Source organism: Oppia nitens, unplaced genomic scaffold (genome assembly GCF_028296485.1).
Source record: "Oppia nitens isolate AA-2021 unplaced genomic scaffold, nextdenovo-longstitch-racon4-pilon3 scaffold1_pilon_pilon_pilon, whole genome shotgun sequence".
Classification (NCBI taxonomy): Eukaryota; Metazoa; Arthropoda; class Arachnida; order Sarcoptiformes; family Oppiidae; genus Oppia; species Oppia nitens.
In genome coordinates this window covers 4,319,343-4,344,527 of record NW_026533199.1, presented here as the reverse complement: position 1 = coordinate 4,344,527, position 25,185 = coordinate 4,319,343, and the positions used below count along the sequence as shown (strand labels likewise).

The window sequence follows — 25,185 nt, the reverse complement described above, 5'->3', positions numbered from 1 at the left end:
ATAATAAGATAATTATGTTAAATATTGTTTTATTTATAAATTTATATATCATATCTCGTATATTAATACTATATGTAGTAAATTGTGTGCTGACTCTAGTTCTGTATATTTAATACTGTATTATCTCGTTTATGAAACAAAAGTTTGCAAATTTGTTATATCGAGATATTATAAATTTAATTAATAAAGAGTATGAATATTTAATATTTAACCATGCACAAATTATCATTGTAATTAATGTATATTTAATAAAATTATTTATTAAAAAATAAAAGTTTTATTTTCATTCATATTTTTAGTTTGAAAGTAACAAAAAAAACAATTAGTTTTGATTGAGAAAACTTGTTATCACTTTACTGTTACATCACTTTAAAATTGATTCATATATTAAGCGCCAAACTATAAGCATAACAAACAAATAACGCATACATTTAGCACAGGGTTTGCAAACTTTGTAATTATATAATGGGTTTGTTTTATATGCCATTCAATACTCGACTCGTTATTCATTGTATTGAATATTCAGTTGAATTGATTGACAAATTGAATACAAAATTCATTTAACAAAACGTTTGTAAACTAATAGACAGATTGTGTTGTTTATTGCCGATAGTGGCCACAAATCGCCGATAAAATGGCACATTTGGACAAATTGATGATTCAGGGCATCCGTAGCTTCAATCCCGACGAAGCGCAGTCTATTAAGTTTTATCCGTTGACTGTTATCTTGGGTCCCAATGGCGCCGGCAAGACGTCCATCATTGAGGCGCTTAAGTACGCGACCACTGGTCTGTGGCCACCAAACAGTTCACAGGGCAAGACATTTGTGTTGGATCCTATTGTGGCCAATAAACCTACTGTTAGGGCACAGGTCAGGCTTAAGTTCAATGATGTGGAGCGCAAATCAACGACAATCACCAGAAGTCTTGAATTGAATGCACGCAAAACAAAAGGAAAGACATCATTGAGTCTGAAGACATTGAATTCAGTTATCAATAGAGACAACAAACCAATTGATCAAAGATGTGCCGACATTAACAACGAAATGCTTGAATTGATGGGCGTATCTAAGGCTGTCTTGAATAATGTTATCTTTTGTCATCAGGAAGACTGTAATTGGCCTCTCAGTGATGGTAAGGCTCTTAAGGAGAAGTTTGACGACATCTTTGGTTCCGATGGTTATGTGAAAGCATTGGAAAGGATTAGAAAGTTAAGAAAACAAGAGTTGGATAAATATAAACTTCTAGATAAAGATGTTAAACATTTGGAGTTTATTAAACAACAATTGGATTCAAAACGCAAAGAACTTAATAAATATAAGACACAATTGGATACTCTGAAGACAATGTATGCCGAAAGTGAGACACAATTAAATGATAAGAAAGAAGAATTGGATACAATTGTACGTAAAGAAGAAACAGTTCAATCAATTATCAATAAAATCAATTTAATCAAAGGATCGCTAACTGAAAAACAGAAGAATTTAAACAAATTGAAAGCTAATATAAAAACTCCTTTAACTTCAACAGAGAGTGAAATTAGGACCGAAATCGACAACTTTGCTGATAATTGTCTCAAATCTGAAGAACAAAAGAAATCATTGGAGTCTAAAGTTACAGATTTATCTCAAAGTTATAAAGAACTCAATGAAAAACAAAAAGGTTTTAACAAAGAGTTAAATGAACTGCAATTTGCAGAGAAACGATTGGAACAGCTTTATAGCGAAAGAAATCTATTAGTTGTCAAATTGCCAGAAACCACAAGTATTACTATTGATGACAACATTATTAATAAATTAAAGTTAAATGAAAGTCTTGAGAATAATGATGTCTCGAATGTTTTGAGCGCTTTAGACAATGAATTAACTCAATTGAATCAACAAATTGGCGACAGAAGAAATGAGGTCCAGAAATCAAACGGCGATTTATGTGAAAAATTAAGTCTTTTGCGGTCAACTCAAAGCAAATATGAACACGAAGTTCAACTAAGAACTGATGAACAAAGTGCTAAAATTAAAGCTTCAGAAGGATTTGAAGCGAAACTTAAAAAGTTTTCTAAATCTGAAGCAGAATTAGAATTACTTATCAAAGATATACAAAGGCTTACACAAGAAATCAAGCAAATGGAGAGTCAAGACATGGACAGTAAAAAAAAGGATAATGAGTTAAAAGAAGACCAACGAAAAAATTTGAAGAATGAGATCAATGTTTTAGAGGAAAAATTAAATGTTTTGCGCCAACAAAATGACGAACGAATTAAATTAGATATTTTAACTAAAGATAGAAATGAAAAGCAAACTAAAGTCAAACAAATCAGTGAAATATATAATGAAGTGATGGAAAAGGTTGGCGCCATTGAGGGACAGTTCTATTCTTCTCTTCAAAATCATTTACAGACTGTCACCACTCAAATAGAGAAAAAGTCAAATGAGGTCTCGAAGAAGGAAAATCAATTGAGTGCATCCGTGGCTAAGACAGAGAGTGATAATAATTCTCTTAAAGAGAAAAAGAAAAAATTGAAAGAATTGGAATCAAATGTTAAGAAATTGTGTAAATTAGATGATTTTGAAACCACAGTTATTTCAGCAGACAATGAGCTTAAAGAATTGAGACTTCATTTTTCTGAATTAGAAAATTATGAACCATTTCTTAAGACTCAGATTCAGTCGATTGAGAGCACAAATTCGTGTCCAGTTTGTGAACGGGATGTTATCACTGATTGGAATTCTAGTAAAGGAAACAAACTTAACAAAAATGAATTAATTGTTAAATTAGAGAAAATGGTTACTCAAACACCTGAAGAGATAACAGTACTGAAGACTAAAATTAAGACTAAAGAGAAAGAGTATAATGAGTTGATTGCTTTGCGTCCAATTGTGGCATCAATTAAGTCTTTGACTGAAGAGATACCTAGACTTGAAGCTAAAGTTAATTCCTTAAAAGAGGAAAATGATTCAAATAAAGTAACCATTGATAAGGAGAAAATGATTATCAATAAACAAAAGAATGAATTGAATACATTAAGAGCTGTTTCTCAAGAGGCCAGTGATTATGATAAGTGTTGGACTGAAATACAGGAGTTGAACAAAAAGATAGATTCAATTGATTTGGACACTGATTTGGAAACTCAATCAATTGAAGAATTGTCAAATGAATTGCAAGAAAGGCGTAAATTATACGATGAAATTGAGACACAAATGTCTGCAAATCATAAGTTGATTGCAGAATATTCTAATAATTACAACAAAAAACAAACTGAATTACAAAGATGTGAGCGCAAGAAATTAGATATCGAGAAGAATGAACACGAAATGTCCAGTTTTAAGAAGAAAATTGCAGAACTCAAAGATGAGATCAAAACTTTGGACGACTCTATAATTGATTCACAAATGAAAGCTATGGATTTAAAACCAAAAATTAGTGAAACTGAGACTCAATTGAAAGATGTAAACAATGAGTTAAAAGAATTTGAAGACAATATTAATACGAAAATAGTTTTACTTAAAGAAAAACAGAAAGACTTGGAGAGAATGAATAAAGAGATTGATAATCATATCAATACTCAAAGTTCTGATAAAATGAATGAATTGAACACTTTATTAACTGAATTGAAAACTGATTTGTCACGAGTCGAGTCTGAAAGAAAAACAATAACGGATGAGATCATCAATATATCTAAAGAGATATCTGGTTTTGAAGTAAAAAAGCGTGAATTAACTGATAGTCTTCAATGTCTTGAGATTCAAACTGAAATAGACAGCGAAACCGTTAATCTTAAGACTGAAGAAGAAAAATTAGGTTTTAGTAATATTCGTGAATTAAAGACAAAGAAAAGCGAAATGGAAAGAGAAGTGAGAAAATTGGAATCACTTCGATCACAGTCTGAGGCAAAACAAACACCTATTATTGAAATGATTACGAGATTAGAAAAAGATGTTAAACTGGAACCGTTCTGTAGTGCAGAAGTCAAATACAAACAAAAATTTATTGATTTAGCCATTAGTGAGATAGCCGGCGAAGATCTCAATAAATACTATAAAGCACTGGATTTTGCAATTTCTGATTTTCACAGCAAAAAGATTGAAGAAATTAATAAACTTATTAAAGGTTTTTGGAAACAGGTTTACAAAGGCGTTGATATCGATTACATTAAGATAATGAGCGATGAAATTGAAAGAAGTGCTGATAAGCGCCGAGTATTTGATTACAGAGTAGTTATGGTTAGAAATAACACTGAGATGGATATGAGAGGGCGGTGTAGTGCCGGACAAAAAGTGTTGGCCTGTCTTATCATACGACTAGCTTTGGCCGAAATATTTAGCGCTAATTGTTGTGTACTGGCATTGGATGAACCGACCACTAACTTAGACAGTCATAACATATCATCGTTTGCTACCGCTATCACTGAAATTGTCAAATACCGGAGCAAATGGAAGAATGCAAACTTCCAGTTGATTATCATTACACACGACGAAGAGTTCTTGCGATGTCTTGATTCAGATACCGGTCAGTACTACTATGAAGTGTTCAAAACAAACGGCTTTTCCACTATTGTTCGCAAATCTGTTGCCGATGACAACGATCACACCGCTGATGGAGATAACAGTTAAATAAATTATTATTGAATTTTTTGTATTGAAATTCATGTCTGGAAATAATTTTTGTTTTATTAACTAATCGTTCATTAATTATTCATTTTAAATATTTGTTATATTTTTTATAAAAAATTATTATTCAGTTAACGTAAAATTAATTTAAAAATTATTTTTATTGCTATAATTTACCGGTAATATTGACATTATTATTGTAATGTTTATATTGATTGTCAAACATATGTTTATTATACAGTAGTTTATCTATTAATCACAACATTTGATATTTGAAAAGTTAATTACAAATTCAATGATTTTATCAATTTATTTGTCTTAACATTTAAATGTAATTATTATTATTATAACTAATAAAGAAATGAATAAAATATTTGCAAATTTATTAAAATCTCGATTTAATTGTCAAACAAACGATGTGTTTGTCCGACACGTGAGGTCTCATACCATCAAAGGAGTGGACGAACCAAAGTATTTGGATTATCTTAAGCCACAAATACCTTACTATTCATTGATTAACGTTCAGGTGATTGTCAAAGACAGACATCAATATAAGACAATTTAACAAATAATGGTTTTTTAACTGATTAGATCCGCGGCTACGACTTTGCTGTCCTCGAGAGTTATGGCAGATATATACACATTTTATTAAACAAATTGGGTGTAAATGTTGTCAAGTATTGGTGTTCACCGCATCAGTCCATCAAATATGAGTCACTTAAGCCACAGTCAGAAGTTAGCGAAAGTCAGTTCACACTAAATCTGTACGAAAGGAATGTCCAGATCGAGCACTTGTCGGCTAAAATGGCACCACTTCTTCTTGAAATACTGTACTCATCCGCACCGGTCGGCGTCCAACTCAATGTCCATCCACACCACCATATATTACACGAAGAGAACCGATTTATACCGGACCTACAGTTGGCTGCATTTAAGGCTGAACTCAAAGAACTTAAGGGTAGCCAAGAGTCGGACATCAATTAGTTATTTCTAGTTTTATGATATATTTATATAATAAGTATTTTTTTGTATAGTTTTAGTATAAATACAATAAAAAATTAATTGATAGTAACTGTTATTGAAATGATAATTAATATATCAAACAAAAATGTAATAAAAGTTTTTTTGCACGATTTAATTGATTAAAATTAAACAAATAAAACATGTCTCGCATCTCATGTTTCGAAATAATTATTGCAAATTATTTCAATACATTTTATATAAATCTATAAAATATATATTTATTTTTCGTTTGAATTTGAAACTGAATTTGTTTAATCAATTTATTCAATTTTTTCAATTCAATTTAAAGCAATTTATTCACAAATAGTAATGTATTTTTCAGTGATAATTATCTTTAAGTTAATTTCATCGATAGTCTCATTGACTTTGTTCTGCACTAATGACACCCGAAATAGTTTAGTGGACACAGTGTTCAGCGCTAAGGGAATAATCTATGCCTTTCGTAAACCAAATGTTTGGTTAATTGAGAAGAATAGGGCACACAATTGGTACCAAATCGGTGATGCCTTTAAATTACAAGATTTGTTCAAAGGTTTAGTCAATTCATTAGTTTTACTCATTATTTTAAGATTAATCCAATGAATAAACCGACAGATTTTCCTCACAAAAGCTTTGACGGCGCTATAGTGATGACAGACATTGTCCGCTGTAACGACTCGGTCATTGACTGTCCGTATTCATCACCAGAGTTTGATCCGTCGAACATAACGCTAATATTTTTTGGCGAAAACTTTTATATCTATCGGCGCATCAATGAAGGATTATTCACTCGTTATGAATGGGGTGACCGACAAAACACGACTATTCCGTGGAAACTCAAGGAATCGGAGAGTCTAAGTATTAAAAGATTGTTTGCTATTGAAAATGATGTCAAACGTATTGATGGTGCAGTCTATATGATGCCCAAAGACATGAATAGTCCGATCAGAAAATTGGGACTTTTATATAAAACACAAGGATTACAAAAATTCAAAGAATACAATATCGGTAGCGAATCGTTGACTCAAAAGGAGTTTATTTTGAATCCCGGATTAACTGGACAACCGATGGGAGGAATGTCGCCATTTGCTAAAGACCTCACTTTTATATCCGATAACACACTCTACTCTTTAGAGTTGAAACACGATTTTCAAAAGAAATCAATGCTTTACCCAAAAGTTTGTCAATCAATTTTGATTTGATTTTAATTAATTATTAAATAATATTACCGGTAATTATTATTTATTTGAAATACTAGAATAAAACAGCCTGGCAATTTTTTAATTGCGATACATTAAAAGTGGAAGAATCAACTCTGACTACAAATACCACAACCTCAACAACTATTCAGATGAATAGCACTTCTCAAGAAACGAATACAACTTCAACAACAAATTCAATGACAACTTCAACTACAACGATGGCGGCTATAACAACAACTAAGTCATACATACCGATTGAAACAGAGAAGCAAATCGGACAGATAGACATAGTTGAGTTTGACGAGGACAGGGAGTATCGCCGCAATGTCCTCACTGTAATAATCTATATATTTACTATAGTTTGTGTTGCAATGATTTTGTCATCTTTCTTAACATTTATTACATTCAAAATTATACATTAAATTTGTTGTTTAGCTATTAATATAAATCATATAATACTTTAATATAAAAATTATATATAGTATATACATGTATATACTGCAGTATATTCTTTATAATTCAAGTTATATTCAAATTCAAATGATTTATTGTAATAATTATACGAAATTTATTTTTTATATGACTAAATATTTCTTATTATTATTACAACTGTAATATTATCAATCTTATACTAGAAATTATAATCTTATCAAAAATATATAACCGGTACTTTTAGTAATTTAATAATAATAATTTATTAATAATAATGATGATATACTGTAATATCATAAATAATTTAGATTGCAATAACATTTAGTTTATTTATAATTTTAGTTTTTTATAGTTTAATATTTCATTCATTAACATAACTTTCAAATGTCAGTAGTTAAATAAATATTATTTTTAATTTGTAATTATTATCATTAAAAATAATTAATTCAAATTAGTTTGTTGACATAATTTTTATTTTAAAATTAAAACATATTTAATATAAACTATTTATATTTTTATAATTGATAATAGTATAAAACATGCTTAATTAAAGTTTATACTGTAATTTAAACTGTGTGTATATATTTACATGTGTTAAATAAATATTATAACAAAGTATATATTGCCCGATAAACCAAATTAATTAAACCATAATATTTGTCTTTTCAAAGTAGCTTACCGTACGGTAACATAAAAACCAATTGCTTTTAAATATTCATAAAAAATTCAGATATGATATTACTTTGAAAAAGTTAATGTTATCATATTATCTGATAAATTAATTTTAATAAATGCAAATTGTTTACCGGTACCAGTATGTTAAAATACGTTACTATGAAAAGATATAAATTTATTATAGTTTATATACCGGTACTGTATATATAAATACCATAGTTTTCAATAGAAAAATATTGTCATTGACTAGATTTTTAGGGAATGCTTAACAAATGTATCATTTAATTGTAGATTAAGTTTTGTTATTAATTATGGGAAACATTAATACTTTTGCTCTCATAAATGACAGATTCGGCAACTCATCCAATACTTGTAGAGCTTCGGCACTCAACACCTGATTTGTATCTGATTTAACTGTTGACGTTGTGTTGCCCACAGATGTTAGGATTTGTTGCATAAGATTTGTTTTAATTACCGGTAAGTCATTAGAAGAAGTCGAGTCCATATCACAAGTGTTACCATTCGTATCATTTAAGAAATTATCAAAATCTATCAGAAGAAACAAATTATTATAATGTATTATAATGTAATACAATAATGTTTATTATATTAAATGATTAGATAGTTTACCTGAAAATATGTTGCTGTTATTAGGTTTATTGATATCATCACTAGTAATAAAAAAATCCAAATCAAAAACACCTTTTGCCTGTTCATTGACATCCAATGGATTTTTTAAACCACTTGAACTCCAATCAAATTGCACGGGAGGTATAGATGTCGTGGATAAGTCTGTATTAATTACATCATTTTCGATGCCATCGTTTGATTCATTATACGCTAAATGTTTGGTCGGCTCCAAGACATATCCCAAACCCGATGCAAACATAGGCACTGATGAGTTACGTAACTATTGAAATATATATATAAACAATATATACATTTAGTTGCAATCTTTACTGGAATTACTTAAAGTAAATTAAACACTTACAACAAAAATAAACTAATAAAATATCAACAACTAAATTGATTGTTTTGAAAAAAAGATAAATAAAGCAATAAATTATTAATTGTAAAAATGCATTGAAAAGCTCTTACAAAAAACTAGAAGTCATCCAAAAGAACACATTCCTAGAAATGGTTTGAAAACCCAAAAAATGTCTTTTATTTGAAAATTAAGTTTTGTTTTGTTTATATAAAATATATCCGACAATTGTATAGCAAATATTTTATATTACGGTATATTTATAGATAGTATATGTTGTAATTTTATTAACTAAATAATAACTTACGATATTTCGGGGATCAATATTAAGTGCAGCTAAAAGAAGATGAAATGAATGAGAGTTAGGCCACCTGTGCTTAAGTGATGGCGCGCTCTCTAAATCTTGTAGTCGTTTCCATAAAGTTTTACTGATTATATTAAATTCAAAACAAATTAAACTTAAATTAAACTATAATTTAATACTTAATACTAACCTATTTTCTTCAGTATTATTAAAAAAATCTTTTGATATAACAATAGAGTTGTCATCTGAACTGACATTAGATTCTTCAATAGAAAACATTTGAGCAAATAATTTGGATAACTTAGAAATGTCTTGATTTTCATCAATAATTGGTATATCATTTGGTGCACAATATATTGAAGATTCTTGTTTTGAACCAATTGATTGAAAAGATGTAAAATCAGCAAATTCTTCGTCATTATCTGCAAACTCAAGGGTTTGTTGTTCACTGAAGTCATTCTTTTGCTCGAAAGTCGATTGTATATCAGTTTGAAAGACTGGTTGGGAAGACTCGAAATCTGCAAACTCCTCGTCGTCACTGTCATTATGAATGGTAACGTTGTTACCACTTATTTGTAGTTCACTACTCTTTAAATTTAAATTATTTGAGTCGATATTTGAAGTGTCAGCTCTTTCATCAAAAGATATATCACTTTTATAAAAGCTGAACGATTGATCTTCATTTGCAATTTGGTTATCTGTTTTTTGTTGCCAATTGTTGTCATTAAATGAAGCAAAATCTGCAAACTCTGACTCTTCATTGTCTTCGTATTCATTACTTTTAAATTCATTGACCACTTCTTCTTTTTTTTCTTTAATTTCCAAATTATCATTTAATTTCTCGATATTTTGTGGTTCATTTAATAGACTAATATCGGTGATATTGTCATCATTTATATCTTTCAAGTTATTATCATCAATAGGATCTAATTCAAGATCCTGTATATTCAAACTATTATCATTACTATCAATGTCTTCAACATTAAGATTATTAATATCGGAAATAATTGTATTAATACTATCGTCAGTAATATTATTATTAAAAACAGTGTCCTTCACCTGAATATTATTATCATTATTATTGCAACTGCTTTGTGGATCAGTTGATGGTGTCATCACATTTGTTTTATTATTATCGATCACACGATTATCATCAAATGTGGTCACATTTTCGGGTTCGGGTGAAGAGCTGCTGTCGTGAAGTGAATGCACGTCCAGATCGTCATCAGTGGTGCTGTCATTAACATCGAGTGGCGGCGGAGTTGTCGGTATAATTGGAAAGTTAGACATCACTTATAGTAGTCATACATATGTTTTTGCATATGTCTTAAGCTATCACTTCAATCACAACCACATAATAATTGTAACAATTTTTGACAATATGTTTGATTCACTCAATACTGCATTTGACTCTAATGTGTTACTATAGCAACCATAAGTTGTCTCAACATTTAAAATTTAAATGCCATTCACTGATGGCATACATATCATCATCAATGATATCATCGATAAGAGAGGATATCACAGAAATAAGTCTTAAAGTATAATTGAATTCATATTTATAATAATACTTAATACCAATAACTTAGTAAATATATATGTTTTAATCAAATATTCAATTTATTATTAGCATATTTCAATTGCAACAATTTTTATTAGTTTTTTAAAATAATTTTTATTAGTTTTTTAAAATTTTTATTATAAATAATCATTATTTTATTCAATAACATTTGTACCTTTAATTAGTTTGTGATATTTATGTAATTTGTTTATATATATATATATATATATATATTAATAATGTATTACTAATTTATATATATATTAATAATATTTTAATCGATTAATAAAAAACTTATTAGTAATATAATAATTAATTAGTTGTTTCATCATTTCTGGTCAATGCGTGAAAAGCAAATAATTTCTCTTCAATTTGTTTCATAAGATTTTTGATGTCATTGTTGAGATCTAAAGATCAAACAAATAATAAAAAATAGTATTATTAGTCAATCGAGACATGAATAACATTAAAAAATAATTGCATTACAAATGATTTTATTCCTCGCCATCCGGATCTGATAGATGTCGATATCATTTCGGGGAAAGCCATCGCTGTCCACCAAAGAGTCATTCAAACCAACCTTTTGCTGTTATTTATAATATTGAGGATAAAAGTGTCAAAAATGAGTACAATTGATACAATGGTTATGTTTGATGGTTTGATCATATGTTTGGTTATGTCTTACAGTTTTTAAGATGTTTTGCCACTCTTTCATTTCACTCTCCATTTTAGATCTCTTTTGATTCAAATCAAGTAACTCTTGTCGAAGCGATTCTCTATCAGTTGACGCCATATGAATGGTCACGGGATGTGTTGGCCAGTGATCACAAATAATAACAGTTTGTGTGCAATGACTGAGCAGTAAAAGTCATATCAAATCAAATGAAAAGTTAGACTCAAATCAAATACAGTATTAATACTAAAACAGTGTAAACATAACAACCATTTGATGCCATCTATTGATTGCATTTAATTCAAGACACTATTGTTTGCCGCTATAAATGATTAATAGATCATAAATAGTGTTACAATTATATGGAGTTTTTAAAGCTATAAATGTATTGCAATATTGACTTTGTTTGGCAACAATAGTATACAACATATATGAGTGATGTTGTAGTGGGAGGTGTGGTATGTGTTGAGTGGGCGGACACTAACTGTTTGTTATAAAGTGAAGGCTTGACTGCAATTGAATGAAAGTCTTATTACAATCACTGCTATTGTTGTGACCAAAGAAGACACGGACACCAAAACCACAGATATATACTTACCAACTATTATTTGGCCAAACAGTGTGACCTCCGGCCAGTGTCGGTGTGTGCGGGCATATGTTAAGTGCTGGTGAGTGACGGCTCCGGGTGTGGTCGTCATCAGTGACGGCCATTTCAATTGGATGTCTTTGATTTCAGTCAAACAGATTGACATTTGATGACAACCTGTGCCACACATACTATACCATACATACCATACATACAGGTATTGATTGACACACTATTTGCTTACTATTTATATATATATATATATATTTAATGCTTTTATATTTACTTTTAATTTGACAAAACATTTATTATTAATATATGTTTTCATATTAAATGATAATTTATAAATATTAATCAATCAATGATTTAATCACATTTAATACATATATTTTTAAATTATTGTAATTATTGTTTGTTTTTATAAATTAATAAATTATACAAATATAACTGACTATTTAATTGCAATTTAAAACCATCATTATATTATAATATGTTATAATTGTTTATTAATATATTATTCATATTATCATATATTGTTTTATTTATTTTTATATAATTTAAGTTATATATTATATTTAAGATAATGAAATATATGAATTATATAAAATGATAATATTAATATAGTTTCTAATAATAGTAAAAGTAGGAAATTATATTAAATTAAAAATAGAGATAATTTTAAAAATTTTAATTATTTTTTTTGGACTTAATTATAGTGTTTAGTTTGAAATGAGATTAACAACTATATTAATACTGTATAAGCAAATTATAAATGAATTTCTCAATCTTATTAGCCATCAGTTAATACAATAGATTATTGTAGTTATAATACACAAAACAATTATAAATGACTGATATGATAGAGGTATGTGTTTCATGTGGTTTATAATAGTTTAGGTACAGTAAGTTTGGAGGTGTGAGGTTAGGTTTGAGTAGATTTCGATAGATTTGATTGAGTTAGTAATTTTGTATTAATATTTATTTAATAGTCATTAAAATAGCATTGTTTTGATTTTTATAGATAATTATTAGATTATTGCAAAATAGAATGAACCAGTTTTTTTACAATAGCTTTTATTGGAAATATGGTTTGTTTGAATAAATACATTTATATATCAAATTTAAATTTATAATGGCATCAGTATAATATAAATGTGCATATCTTAAAGACTATAGTTTATAAATTTTAACAATTGTAAAACAAGTATCAAAGCTATATAAATTTATTTAAAGTTGCTAACTGTAGAATTTACATATTTACAAAAATATTCCTTATTTTTATTATTAATTAATGTAAAATGAAGTATTTTTATGAATATCTCAAATTTTAAGAGCAGATTGTAATAAATTAATACTTTATTCCACTTATAAACAATAATTTGACTATTTTATACTAGAAGAGGCTATCATATATAATTTATATTTCAATTTTTATATTGAAAATTATATTAAAAATTCATATTAGTTCAATAATTTTTTTATAACTAGTATAATTTGACGTTAAAAGAATTTTAATATTAGAAATATCAAGTTGAAATTTGATAACAAGTGTATACGTTTCAAAATATCATTGCTATTACATAAAATATCTTATTCTCTTTTATTAAAAAAATATTATTAAAAAAATATAATTAAAAAACTAGTTCACCCATTTTGCAATTGATATTATAATAATATGTTATAATTATATTCTAATGAAATACTGAACACTATATTCATGTATTACAATGAAATTTATTATCAAACAAATTGTTATGAAACTTAGGTCTAAGTAATATAATATATTAAAACAATGAATGATTAAAAAGTGCTAAAATTCATTATTTTATTATTGTAATTAAAATTTCTATAAAATCTTTATACAATAAAATTGAAATTCAGTAAAAATTTGTATAATTATAAAAATGCATTTATTTATTAAGTTGCAAACATTTAATTACAAACAATTAAGTCATAAATCATTTACTTTTGTTGGCGACTGTAGTTTTATGTTATATTATTTGGATGACTAATATTGACATTTACGGTACTGAATAATAATATGTTATATTATGATATATTATTAAAATATAATGTTTATTATTATTGTTTTATATTTAATATTTTTTATTAACTCAATTTTTGATAAATATTATGATATACAGTATAATTTCATTTATTGTTGTAGACTATACAAAGTTAATGATTTTTTAATAATGTTTTTTTTAATAAGTAGTATTTATAATTGTAATATTAATAATAAAATTTTTATATTAGATGTTGTTTATCGTCTTAATTGAAAGATTGACATAAATATTGAATGCAAATTACTATTTATTTTTAGGTTATTTTTAACATTAAAAATGTGTAATATAATTATCATTATTCATGAAAAATAATATTCAAAATATATATAATATAGTTGTTTAGTGCGCCTTGATAATTTATATATATAATTTATTAATATAAAAAGTTGTATAAATAAATATTAATAAAAATTAATGTTTGATTTGACGATAAAGTTCATGTCTTAAGATAATTTAAGGCGTCTTTATATTTCTTTTAATATAATGACTGTCTATTAAAATATCAAATAATTATTGTAAATATAACATTAACTTGAATTATAAATTTTATATATAATTTTTATTTTGACTTTATATTTAGGAAATTTAAAATTTTATCACATTTTTTGAACCACGAAAGATTAAAATTCATAAAAATAGCTTTTGATTGATATTATGGACAACCACTCGGATTCATCGACTTCAGTGACCGATGAGGAAGAAGATGACAATAGTCGTCAAAAAAACGAGACAACAACTGTTGAGTCGATGCTAAAGATGTCACCCAAAATGTATACCGAAGGGACAGATGATCCCATTATGGAGGACCAGTCATCTCCTCCTCTTTCCAAACAACAGTTTGAAGAGGACAAGAAAGCTGTCTATAAGGTATGTCATATCCATATCATGTATTTATTAAATAAAAAATTACATTTCTTTTGACTATTTTTAATAATTATGAATAGCACCCACTGTTTCCATTGCTAGCATTACTATTGGAGAAGTGCGAGAGTGCGACCTCAACATTGAATACCTCATCCATAAGTGGTCCCTCTTTTAATGCTGAGATAATGGCATTTGTTGAGCACCAACAAAGAGATGGCAAACCATTTCTTAGTGATAATCCTGAAGTGGACTCACTTATGATTAAAGCTATTCAAGTCCTTAGAATTCATTTATTAGAGTTAGAAAAAGTTTCAGATTTATGTAAAGATTTTTGTCAACGATATATCAGTAAGTCTTTACTAATTAAATATCAATAATTAATGTGAAATTAATTGTTTGTTTGTTTGTTAAGCCTGTTTACGCACAAAAATGAGTTCAGAGAACTTACTTCGTGGCACTTCAAGTGTCGGCGCCAACTCTGATAATAACTCCAATAGTGCCAACTCTTTATTTGATGGCTCGTCGTGTTCTTCAGATGCAGAATCTGATGACTTTCCCATCAGTTCATCACAAACAACATTTCCCTCAAACTCAACTCCTCAAACCGTTTACCAAATGGTTCAAACGGCACAGGGATTAGTCGCACAACCTATCCATTTGAACTCAACTCAGCAAATAAGTGGATCCACGCCTATCACCCAAATTGGCACAAATATTAGCCATAATAATACTAATAATAATAAGAATTTAATCCATAAGTCACATCATGTCAGTAGAGATAGCGATAATGACGATGAAATGAGTGATGATTTAGATAGTAATCACAGCACTGGCAGCAAAAAGAAGCAACAAAAGAGAGGTGTACTCCCAAAACAGGCCACATCTATAATGAGATCATGGTTGTTTCAACACATTGTGGTATTAATTTAAGTTTATTTGGCTTTTACCGCTAATTTTTTAAATGACTAAACATAAGTTATCTCTATATTTGACAGCATCCGTACCCAACTGAGGATGAAAAACGAACCATTGCTTCGCAAACGAATCTCACATTACTTCAAGTGAACAATTGGTTTATTAATGCTCGTCGAAGAATACTTCAGCCAATGTTGGATACGGCAAATACATTGGGTGACAATCAGTCTGTTCCCAATCAAAGCACATCCAAAAGTGTGACTAAGAGTTCGACACCCAAGAAGCTGAAGACATCTAACTCTATGCAACGCTTTTGGCCGCAATCTATAGCCAACTCAATACAAGGTCTCTCTCAAAGTGAATCTTCTAAATAGAGAGCTTTTATGGGCAAAGGATTGCTTTTACATTAAATGTTTAAATGTATAGTCATTAATGCCATTATGTCTTGAGTCTAATTTGCAGACAGTATTATTGATCACATTATGTATTATAGTACACATACCATACAATTTATAATAATAATAATAGATTTTCTAATACTATTTAATTGCCTCTACTTATAAATATATATATGAAAAGTCAAAATAGTTTATCAATAATTTTGCAAACTATAAGAGTTTAAATTTCAAATCAAACTCACTTTTTATGTACAGTAATATAACCTTAAAACTACCAATAAATAGCTAATAATAAATTGTAATTTCGGTAAGTTTTTTTCAAGTCAATACTCGCAAAAATTATATGTATTTATAATAATTAATAATATTTTTGTTTTATGAATATTGAAATTATTAATTTTTAAAAAAGCATATCATTTGAGACTTATTTTTAATTCTAGTTATATTTTGTGTCAAATTATTAATTCAGGTTATCTAATAATTTGTTGATAGTGTTTATTAAATATTATTTTATCAAATATTTTGTGAATATAAAACTTAAATTTTCAAATATTAACAATTAGTATAACTGAAAGTTATAATGTAAATGAATTTTTTTGAAAATAAGTTTATAAAAAATGATAATAAAATTAATTATGATTATTAATAACATTTGTTATGTATTACCAATAGTTATATATTATTTAATGACATCTTAAGCATATTATTTGATAATCCAATGCTATGGACATACAGTATGTTAAGCATTGCCTCACATTAAAAGATAGACAACAAGGAAACAGACAGAAACTGTTAGTTCAAAGTCTACGACAACATTGTGTGAGAAACAGACAGACAGAGTAAGTAATGTTTGACAGAGTTTGCCATTACTTTGAAAGTCTAGAATTGAGAGCTGAGAGCTAACATTGGAGTGGATGTTGGCTTTAGAGGACTGGCTCACCAATGCTGGTGTGTGTATGTGTCTAGTGTTGCACTACTGCTTGTGCTCAGTGATTGCAAATGAAAGTACATTCATATGAATGCTGTGAGTCCACCATATTATCGAAAGAGAGGGGAGACTCGCCTATGGATCAGCATTTGTAGTCAACTAAACACTATATTTATTAGTGATTTTTATGTATTTATTCAAATTAATTAAATAATTGAATGACAATTTATGGTAAGTGAATGATTATTAAAATAATATATACTATATTATATGACCATGGTTAGTTTTGGTCAGTCAGGTTCCAATCGAGTGCATCCCTGTGCCCACCAATTTGGTTGTGGTCCTAAACAGACACCTCTTTTATATAGTATTCACTATACGCTCTCCATATACTCCCCAACACATTAATGTCGAATAGATTCTCCCTGTGCTGTAAACTACAGGTCTAACCAACAAAACTGCTGACTTTACTTGAATACTGTTTAAGTTAAACACTTCGATAAACTTTATTATTATTATTATTATTAGGCAAACCATACCAACTATTGTAAAGTTATGATTGCAATTAATAATAGTAATAAAAATTGATTTATTATATCATATATGATATTTACAAATGCAAAATCATATTTCATTTTCCTTATATTTTTCAATATATTATACAAACAATTTTAATTATAGTATTATTTGATGTCAATTTTTATTAATTTATACCGACATTATATTATGATAGGTATACTAAATTTAATTTTAACAGTTAATAAATGCCATTACTTTTGTCAAATCGACTAATATAACTAAAAAATGCATATAGTTTATTATTATTATTATAAACTAGTATTTACGATAACATAAAAATTGAATTGTCAAAAATAAAAATAGTGGCACAATTAAAATTTATAAATTAATATTAATTTGTAATATATATTCAATTTATACAATATATTTGCCCCAATTTATACAATATATATAATACCAGGGGCTATAAATGATTGAAAATTTTAACTTAAAAATACAGTAATTGTGTTAAATATTTCAATCATAATATAAAGAATAATAATATTACAATTTTATGATCTATAGTACTTTATGTCTAATTTAAATGCATTTTACAGTATAATATAATCATTGCAAAACTATTGCATATCATTTTAAGTACTATACAAACAATTAAAACTAAACAATAAAAGTATTATTTGCAAAAAAATTAATTGATCATGCTTATAATAATTGTTAAACAATGTAACAAACTAGAAATACTATAATAAATGTATACTTATTTTTTAAAAAAAACAAATATGTATTAACTAGATTCTATATGACATAATTTGACCATGAACATTTATTATTAATATTAATAATATATATAATCAAATAAATTGTATATTTGTTTCATTTACTTAATAAGAAAATGATTTTTTATTATTAATAGTTGAAAATTAAAAACTATATAATTATTGATAATAAAAATTTAGAAATATTTTTTATAATTAGATTAAATGATGTCTTCATCGCCGACACCTTCATCATCGGGTGCTCTTCACGACAATACTTTATATGTCAATAATGAGGTAAACGAGTAAAAAGATTTGATGAAAGTCATTAAGAATTGATATATTAATTATATAATCAACTCATAGCTTACCACTGCCTCGAGTTCGAGTCAATATCTTCATCACATGACATCCAATACTGTCGATCAAAATATGGTGTCTTCGACACAACACAATGCCAATAATCACAGTCATAATCATATTAGTCACCAACAGGTATAAAATAATATCGATTGACTTTTGCATATTAAACAAGTAGTTTATGTCCACAATAATAGCCTTTTAAGCATATGTTGGCCCAGAAATATGCAGCGGAATCGACATCAGAACAGACGGGCAGTTCTTCAGAAAACAATCAGCAGATGCACCACAATATGCAACAGTTTTACGCCTATTCACCGCTCGTTAGCAGCAGTTGTAGTTCCCATCACTTTGAAAGCAATTTGTTGGACGCAAATAGCGTACAAAACGATGTAATTCACGTGGAGTCGACCAGTGGACAAATGGATACCGACGACACACATCTGATCCAAAGCAATATATTTCATGACAACGTTATGGACAATCTTATAAAACATGAACAACAGTCGACTTCAATGAACTCTGGATTAGTTTCTTCCACTTCAACACCTAATATGTGTCGACAGGATATGATATTTGAGTGCAACAGTGAAGCAGTTGACTCTACGACCAGTGCTGGACATCAACTGAGTTATGTGCAGCCAATACATACATATCAAGAACCCATAGATAAGCTATCAATTCAATCGTTGGTCTCAATGCAGTCATCAGATCCATCACACCATTTATTACAAACTCATTATTTACATCCAAATTCAGACAATCAGATGCCTATACTTCAACAACAAGCAGTTGAACAATGTGTTCAACCTATTGAAGAACAATCACATCAGACAAACAATGTTAGCGTAGAGTTGGAAGTACCTCAAGAACATGTCATCAGTGATCTACCAGTTCTTAGTAGAGCTCGAGCTTCACTGCCATCTGAATACTTATATATAGAAGAAACCGATAACTCGATTGGTGTTATAGGAGTTTTTGCTAAAAAGACAATTCCAAAGAGGACACAGTTTGGACCCGTCGAGGGTGTCATTGTTGGTCACAATCATTCAAATGTTCACAACTTTAATCACAATCTAATGATATTCATAACAGAGACTCTAATTTTAGACCAAAGTGACGAAAATCAATCAAATTGGATGAAATTTGTGCGATCGGCCAATACTTATGAAGAACAGAACTTAGCGCTTATCACTAAAGAGAATATCACTGGAAATGAGATCGAAATTAAATTCTTCTTTCACACCACAAGAGCTATTTATGCACGAGAAGAGCTCAAAGTGTGGTATTCAAGAGAATACGCAGAAAAGTTTAATCTTAAAGTATTAGAACCCAGACCTCCAATACCAGAAGTTGAAGAACAAAACAATGAAAATATAGTTCCCAAACCTAATACTAATCCAATTGATATTGTGGCCACCGGTGGACACAAACTAAGAAATAAAATTGCTAAAACTCAACAACAGCTTCAACAGCAACAACAACAACAACAACAACAAATACAACAACAACAACCAGAAACACAACCTATTGTCAGTCAAACCATATCTAATAGTTCTGTGACCACAGCAAAGGACAATACTAGTCAACCTAAATATCAATGCGAGACCTGTCAGAAGGTATTCCCCAGATTTTATAGCTTAAGGAGACATCAAATTATGCATTCAGGTATACATTATTGTTATATAAATCAATCATTTTAACGGCAAATTAAATTTCAGGTGAAAAGAAGTACAAGTGTCCCATCTGTTTCATGTCATTCAGTCACGTATATAATCGCAACAGACACGTGAAGAAACACTCAAAATCTCCGGTCACTAAAAAACTTATTGTTGAAACCCAAGGAACAAGTGATCAAATATTAGATAATTTGACAGAAACTATGAAGAAGAGTACAAATAACACAAATGATGAACTAATGAAAGCACCGACAAGTGTGCCGATCGTCGCCCGAAAAAGTTCTCCAAAAGTGGTCAACAACTCTAATAAGCCGTTCCGATGTCATGAATGCTATAAATGTTTTACAACTGACGATCGTCTCTTAAGACATGCTATCGTCCATTCAAGTGATGAGGACGTGAAACCATTAGCCTGTGATATCTGTCAAAAGAGATTTCTTAACAATTCTGCCCTTTCTTGTCATCTAAAAGTTCATAGGTTTTTGCATACTTTAAAATTAATTATTTAAATACGTGTTTTTCATTTGTAATTTCAATTGATTTTTCAGTACGCCTAAGGATCAGCCTCGAAGATATGATTGTGTTATATGTAAACAATGGTTTGATTCAACACAACAAAGAAAAGATCACATTATAACACACGCCAATCCAATAACGGGACAGTTTACATGTCCTAACTGTTCAAAGGTAAGGATATATTTATATAAATACATAATACTGTATTAAGTATATCTGATCCATATTTAGGGTTTCGACGAGTTTGCGGCCGTTCGTAAACATATCCGAGCCTTTCATTCGGACAAACAATACCCGTGCACTCAATGCGAGAAAGTATATATAAATGAACACAATTGCCAATTGTGATAATAAACATGATTTATTATCATTAGGTATTTCCACGACCCGACAAACTCAAGTTACATATGTTAAGACACAGTGATCACCGAGAGTTCTTGTGTGCCAATTGTGGCAAACAATTCAAACGCAAAGACAAATTAAAAGAACACATGCAGAGAATGCATGCACCCGACAGAGAGGCCAAACTGGCCGGTAATACTCTCATCAAAATATCTAATTGCCCTCAAGTGTTATCTAATATATATATGTATTTCTGTTAAATTAGCCAAACAAGCGGCCAAACAGGCACAACAAATGAGTCAACAAAATAAAAAGTTTATACCAAAAGTGTCACCAACTGATTACCACCGATTCATTTATAAATGCCATACTTGTCTTCTCGGTTTGTTTTTAGATAAATCAATCAATTTTGTGTATATTTTTATAAAATTAAATATTTATATAAATATTAGGTTTTAAAAGGAGAGGAATGCTTGTTAACCATTTGGCCAAAAGACATCCCGATATACCACCCGATTCTGTGCCCGAACTTAATCTACCTATACTTAAGGTATTACATGTGCTTTTAAACAATAATTTAATAATAAAACTGTTATTTGTTTTTTACAGACAACTCGTGATTATTATTGTCAATATTGTGACAAAATATATAAATCAAGTTCTAAAAGAAAAGCCCATATAATGAAAAATCATCCAGGTAAATCATTACCACTTTCCAATAGACATAAGGGAGGCATTCCTTTGGTACCAGGAGTTCCCAATCCGACCTATAGTGCAACGGTAGGCAGTATAACAACACATCCGCATTACTGTGATTGGTGTCACAAACAATACGCCAGTAAAGCTAAACTATTACAACACCAGCGCAAGAAACATCCGGAACAGATGGCTATTATCAATTGCAATGCCCGCACCAGACAACGTACTACCACTCCAACAGCAGCTCCCATATCGACTCAATCCATGACTGGGCAGACTATAACCCAAACTCCAAACATAATGTCCACTCAAAGTACCAGCCAATCAACAGTGGCAGTCGGATCCGGTGTGTCCACTAACCTGATCACCATTTTGGGAAATATCAATAACATAATAAGCGCCACAATGAACAATGATTTGTCCCAAACAAATGCATCCACTGTTGATCTTCAAGAGCTACTTCAGGGTAGCTCTAGTGATCTATTGACTCAAGCTATGTCCGAATTGACGGCCACTAAAGGTGAGGGCGGAACTACTCTTATAATTACAACACATCCTTCTGATGACGACCACAATTGGAGTCAAGTTTGTGGTGAAATCAATGAAGTTTAATGATTGTAATTGTATTAAATTATATGAATAATCAAATTATCACCTCATTATCGTTATATTAAAAGCATATATTTCTATATATTGTGATTGTATTTAAATAATATATTTATACAAATTGTATTTTAAGATATTTGTAAACTCATTTTATAACTATTTTTATTGTTTAATATAAACCAAACAAAAACATTGATCTCTTTTTTTAATATAAATTAACTGACACTTGAGTTTATTTAAACTATTATTTACATAAATTTTATCAATTTATATACCGTATATATAGTACAGTATATGCAATAAATTGTATTTATTTATTTTATTTAAAAGTATTATAATAATAAAGCTATTAATTTTGAATTATAAACAGTACTAAATATATAATAATTATTGTAACTAATGATAGCTAATGATAATGAAATCTATGAAATATTCAAATTATAACAAATATTTGTCAATCAAATAGTCAATCATTTATTATTCAAATCATTAGCCATATCTATGAGCTGTTGTGTTGCCGACGGTTTTGGCTCAACGAACTGACCTCTCTCTTGGTTCGGAAACTGTTGGATATTCAGATGAGTCGGGCGATTGATAAATGGATTCCACGGTCCCTGAACTGAGGGCAGGATTGACGTGTGAGGCGACAAATGTTGAGCCAACTCATAGCCGGAGCGGTTCTTCAAGAAGTCAACCCACCAGCCGAGCTCTACGGCTGAAAACTTCTTCACTGACATCCAATGGTTCATTCCGTTCATATATTCTGTAACAATGACAGGACTTCGATGCCGACGAGGTTTTAAATAGACGACTACACCGGGATTGGCACGACTCCAGTCAACCAATTGGCTCTCAATGAAGTGGCGGACACCGCGTGAGTCCATATTTGTCTTACAGAACTTGAAGGTTATCCGTTGCAGTTGACACACAAATCTGGTATTAGTCGACATTATTTAAAGACATTGGTTATCGAGTAATACAAATAAATTAAATAAATGACTGATTTGAGAGTCAATACCTGCCGATGCCGTTATAGTAGGCATTCCTGATGTAGGTCTCAGGCAGTGCGGGATTGTGGACAATGAATCGGTCTAAACTAAACTTACTTAAGTCCAATATCTTCGGCATCGCTATTGTCAACAATTGTTATCAATTATTAACCGCTAAATCTATTGACACACGTGTCTATAATCAATAATAATAATAATTATTATTATTATCACAAATAAATTGACAATATTTTAATTCAAATCAATAATTAAAGTGTAATACAATCGTATATTTTGTTGATAATAATGATTGCAAACCAATTGAATTAATGATTAAAATATTTAATTAAATAATATTTAAACAAATAATAAACAAATGTTTTGAAGTCACTGTTTATCAATGCATTCAATGCTTTACGTAATTCGTAACAAAAAATAGTATTTATTTTGTTATTTATTTACATTTGTTTTATGTCTGCAATGCGTTAACACATGTCGTTGTCTTTGATTGTCATATTATTTTTGTTGAATTAATTGAGTGATCAAATGAGCCGAAGACAGACCACGAGATGACCAGCAAAGACGTGTCCACACATTACGAGACACTAAATTGCAATGAAAATGCAACCAAAGAGGAGATCCGCAATCAGTTCAAGAAGTTAGCTCTTCAGGTGAGCCGACGACCATTGGTTTGACCACATATTTGTTGATATTATAGAAAATAATTACTTGATTTTATTGTTTATTAGACACATCCCGACAAAAGTGACTCTAAAACTTCTTGCGAAGACTTTCATCGCATCGATTATGCGCTCAAAGTGTTGGCCACTGACGAGAGCCGTCGCCAATATGACTGTCAACTAATTGGTAAACACTTAGTGACCAATTATATCGATAATTAAATACTTTGTTTTTATAATTTTGATTTTAATAGACGACCGAAGTTATGATCGTATTATTAATCAAGAGATTACTATAAATGATATGATACTAATTGATGGTAATTTTGATGTTTAATAATATATTTATATAAAAAATATGATAAATATTTATTAATATATTTAATTGATGTCTATATTTAATGTGAAGACACGTATTCAATAGATTGTTGTTGTGGCGGATCTTATCTTATATCGATTGATGACTTTAGTCAACTATCGAGTGTTGAATCACCACAAGAATCACTTATAATTGATTGCAATTCCTGTTCATTATCTGTAAAATTAGGCAAAACATGAAAAATTTTATTAAAAATTATTAATTAATAAATAAAATATATTTTAAAAAAATTTAAAAACTGTTTTTAATATACAGTGAGTTTCAATTCCATCCGATAGTGTTTGTGGATTGATATCTCATCGATGGTAATATAAATTTTATCAAAGTCTAAAATAAAGTAAATCTCCCCATAAGTATCCTATATTTTTTCAAAAATTTATTTTTAATAGTTTTATAATTATAAAATAATAAATGAAAAGTTAGATTATAATGAAGATGTTGATTGAATTATTATTGATTCAAAC

General features: G+C 29.0%; 9 protein-coding genes across 9 annotated transcripts; 6 read left to right on the top strand and 3 right to left on the bottom strand.

The window, feature by feature from the left end:
* The first annotated feature begins 495 nt into the window (after positions 1-495).
* LOC128952477 (DNA repair protein RAD50-like) lies at positions 496-4,728 on the top strand. The gene has a single exon (XM_054297878.1). The coding sequence runs from the start codon at positions 635-637 to the stop codon at positions 4,607-4,609; it is 3,975 nt and encodes a 1,324-aa protein (XP_054153853.1). The 5' UTR covers positions 496-634; the 3' UTR covers positions 4,610-4,728.
* A 160-nt stretch (positions 4,729-4,888) lies between these two features.
* Positions 4,889-5,621, top strand: LOC128952482 (probable 28S ribosomal protein S10, mitochondrial). The gene is made up of 2 exons (XM_054297885.1): positions 4,889-5,132; positions 5,198-5,621. The coding sequence occupies exons 1-2, from the start codon at positions 4,968-4,970 to the stop codon at positions 5,588-5,590; spliced, it is 558 nt and encodes a 185-aa protein (XP_054153860.1). The 5' UTR covers positions 4,889-4,967; the 3' UTR covers positions 5,591-5,621.
* A 317-nt stretch (positions 5,622-5,938) lies between these two features.
* LOC128966306 (uncharacterized) lies at positions 5,939-7,931 on the top strand. The gene is made up of 4 exons (XM_054313153.1): positions 5,939-6,161; positions 6,224-6,786; positions 6,867-7,145; positions 7,917-7,931. Exons 1-4 carry the CDS (start codon positions 5,939-5,941, stop codon positions 7,929-7,931), a joined length of 1,080 nt encoding a protein of 359 aa, XP_054169128.1.
* Positions 7,932-8,113: 182 nt separating this feature from the next.
* LOC128952095 (aftiphilin-like) lies at positions 8,114-10,614 on the bottom strand. The gene is made up of 4 exons (XM_054297430.1): positions 9,397-10,614; positions 9,210-9,330; positions 8,548-8,827; positions 8,114-8,466 (listed from the first exon to the last, which is right to left on the bottom strand). The coding sequence occupies exons 1-4, from the start codon at positions 10,494-10,496 to the stop codon at positions 8,210-8,212; spliced, it is 1,758 nt and encodes a 585-aa protein (XP_054153405.1). The 5' UTR covers positions 10,497-10,614; the 3' UTR covers positions 8,114-8,209.
* Positions 10,615-11,058: 444 nt separating this feature from the next.
* LOC128952440 (26S proteasome non-ATPase regulatory subunit 9-like) lies at positions 11,059-11,719 on the bottom strand. The gene is made up of 3 exons (XM_054297840.1): positions 11,453-11,719; positions 11,254-11,353; positions 11,059-11,174 (listed from the first exon to the last, which is right to left on the bottom strand). Exons 1-3 carry the CDS (start codon positions 11,558-11,560, stop codon positions 11,080-11,082), a joined length of 303 nt encoding a protein of 100 aa, XP_054153815.1. The 5' UTR covers positions 11,561-11,719; the 3' UTR covers positions 11,059-11,079.
* A 105-nt stretch (positions 11,720-11,824) lies between these two features.
* LOC128951850 (homeobox protein PKNOX1-like) lies at positions 11,825-16,443 on the top strand. The gene is made up of 5 exons (XM_054297132.1): positions 11,825-12,243; positions 14,673-14,959; positions 15,037-15,304; positions 15,369-15,874; positions 15,952-16,443. The coding sequence occupies exons 2-5, from the start codon at positions 14,747-14,749 to the stop codon at positions 16,243-16,245; spliced, it is 1,281 nt and encodes a 426-aa protein (XP_054153107.1). The 5' UTR covers positions 11,825-12,243; positions 14,673-14,746; the 3' UTR covers positions 16,246-16,443.
* Positions 16,444-17,151: 708 nt separating this feature from the next.
* Positions 17,152-22,719, top strand: LOC128953022 (PR domain zinc finger protein 10-like). Its single transcript, XM_054298512.1, has 11 exons — positions 17,152-17,428; positions 18,692-18,768; positions 18,838-18,966; positions 19,029-20,499; positions 20,553-20,988; positions 21,059-21,197; positions 21,258-21,341; positions 21,401-21,560; positions 21,634-21,750; positions 21,821-21,918; positions 21,978-22,719. Exons 2-11 carry the CDS (start codon positions 18,697-18,699, stop codon positions 22,677-22,679), a joined length of 3,408 nt encoding a protein of 1,135 aa, XP_054154487.1. The 5' UTR covers positions 17,152-17,428; positions 18,692-18,696; the 3' UTR covers positions 22,680-22,719.
* Positions 22,720-23,108: 389 nt separating this feature from the next.
* LOC128951795 (39S ribosomal protein L43, mitochondrial-like) lies at positions 23,109-24,063 on the bottom strand. The gene is made up of 3 exons (XM_054297068.1): positions 23,946-24,063; positions 23,692-23,858; positions 23,109-23,606 (listed from the first exon to the last, which is right to left on the bottom strand). Exons 2-3 carry the CDS (start codon positions 23,799-23,801, stop codon positions 23,144-23,146), a joined length of 573 nt encoding a protein of 190 aa, XP_054153043.1. The 5' UTR covers positions 23,802-23,858; positions 23,946-24,063; the 3' UTR covers positions 23,109-23,143.
* A 44-nt stretch (positions 24,064-24,107) lies between these two features.
* LOC128951796 (DPH4 homolog) lies at positions 24,108-24,937 on the top strand. Its single transcript, XM_054297069.1, has 4 exons — positions 24,108-24,333; positions 24,412-24,529; positions 24,597-24,662; positions 24,752-24,937. The coding sequence occupies exons 1-4, from the start codon at positions 24,232-24,234 to the stop codon at positions 24,898-24,900; spliced, it is 435 nt and encodes a 144-aa protein (XP_054153044.1). The 5' UTR covers positions 24,108-24,231; the 3' UTR covers positions 24,901-24,937.
* The last annotated feature ends 248 nt before the right edge of the window (positions 24,938-25,185 follow it).

What these genes read in the sequence shown, in the direction of transcription:
- LOC128952477 (XM_054297878.1), top strand. Translation starts at nt 635, where the DNA reads ATGGCACATTTGGACAAATTGATGATTCAGGGCATCCGTAGCTTCAAT.
- LOC128952482 (XM_054297885.1), top strand. Translation starts at nt 4,968, where the DNA reads ATGAATAAAATATTTGCAAATTTATTAAAATCTCGATTTAATTGTCAA. An exon ending in ATTCATTGATTAACGTTCAG is followed by an intron (nt 5,133 to 5,197) that starts GTGATTGTCAAA and finishes TTAACTGATTAG; the next exon opens with ATCCGCGGCTACGACTTTGC.
- LOC128966306 (XM_054313153.1), top strand. Translation starts at nt 5,939, where the DNA reads ATGTATTTTTCAGTGATAATTATCTTTAAGTTAATTTCATCGATAGTC. An exon ending in ATTACAAGATTTGTTCAAAG is followed by an intron (nt 6,162 to 6,223) that starts GTTTAGTCAATT and finishes ATAAACCGACAG; the next exon opens with ATTTTCCTCACAAAAGCTTT. An exon ending in AATCAATGCTTTACCCAAAA is followed by an intron (nt 6,787 to 6,866) that starts GTTTGTCAATCA and finishes TTGAAATACTAG; the next exon opens with AATAAAACAGCCTGGCAATT.
- LOC128952095 (XM_054297430.1), bottom strand. Translation starts at nt 10,496, where the DNA reads ATGTCTAACTTTCCAATTATACCGACAACTCCGCCGCCACTCGATGTT. An exon ending in ATATTGATCCCCGAAATATC is followed by an intron (nt 8,828 to 9,209) that starts GTAAGTTATTAT and finishes ATATTTCAATAG; the next exon opens with TTACGTAACTCATCAGTGCC. An exon ending in TAACAGCAACATATTTTCAG is followed by an intron (nt 8,467 to 8,547) that starts GTAAACTATCTA and finishes TTCTTCTGATAG; the next exon opens with ATTTTGATAATTTCTTAAAT.
- LOC128952440 (XM_054297840.1), bottom strand. Translation starts at nt 11,560, where the DNA reads ATGGCGTCAACTGATAGAGAATCGCTTCGACAAGAGTTACTTGATTTG. An exon ending in GGCAAAACATCTTAAAAACT is followed by an intron (nt 11,354 to 11,452) that starts GTAAGACATAAC and finishes TATAAATAACAG; the next exon opens with CAAAAGGTTGGTTTGAATGA. An exon ending in GGCGAGGAATAAAATCATTT is followed by an intron (nt 11,175 to 11,253) that starts GTAATGCAATTA and finishes TTTGATCTTTAG; the next exon opens with ATCTCAACAATGACATCAAA.
- LOC128951850 (XM_054297132.1), top strand. Translation starts at nt 14,747, where the DNA reads ATGGACAACCACTCGGATTCATCGACTTCAGTGACCGATGAGGAAGAA. An exon ending in ACAAGAAAGCTGTCTATAAG is followed by an intron (nt 14,960 to 15,036) that starts GTATGTCATATC and finishes AATTATGAATAG; the next exon opens with CACCCACTGTTTCCATTGCT. An exon ending in GGTTGTTTCAACACATTGTG is followed by an intron (nt 15,875 to 15,951) that starts GTATTAATTTAA and finishes TATATTTGACAG; the next exon opens with CATCCGTACCCAACTGAGGA.
- LOC128953022 (XM_054298512.1), top strand. Translation starts at nt 18,697, where the DNA reads ATGATGTCTTCATCGCCGACACCTTCATCATCGGGTGCTCTTCACGAC. An exon ending in ATCATATTAGTCACCAACAG is followed by an intron (nt 18,967 to 19,028) that starts GTATAAAATAAT and finishes CCACAATAATAG; the next exon opens with CCTTTTAAGCATATGTTGGC. An exon ending in CATGTCCTAACTGTTCAAAG is followed by an intron (nt 21,198 to 21,257) that starts GTAAGGATATAT and finishes ATCCATATTTAG; the next exon opens with GGTTTCGACGAGTTTGCGGC.
- LOC128951795 (XM_054297068.1), bottom strand. Translation starts at nt 23,801, where the DNA reads ATGCCGAAGATATTGGACTTAAGTAAGTTTAGTTTAGACCGATTCATT. An exon ending in TACTATAACGGCATCGGCAG is followed by an intron (nt 23,607 to 23,691) that starts GTATTGACTCTC and finishes GACTAATACCAG; the next exon opens with ATTTGTGTGTCAACTGCAAC.
- LOC128951796 (XM_054297069.1), top strand. Translation starts at nt 24,232, where the DNA reads ATGACCAGCAAAGACGTGTCCACACATTACGAGACACTAAATTGCAAT. An exon ending in ATATGACTGTCAACTAATTG is followed by an intron (nt 24,530 to 24,596) that starts GTAAACACTTAG and finishes TGATTTTAATAG; the next exon opens with ACGACCGAAGTTATGATCGT. An exon ending in TGATATGATACTAATTGATG is followed by an intron (nt 24,663 to 24,751) that starts GTAATTTTGATG and finishes TTTAATGTGAAG; the next exon opens with ACACGTATTCAATAGATTGT.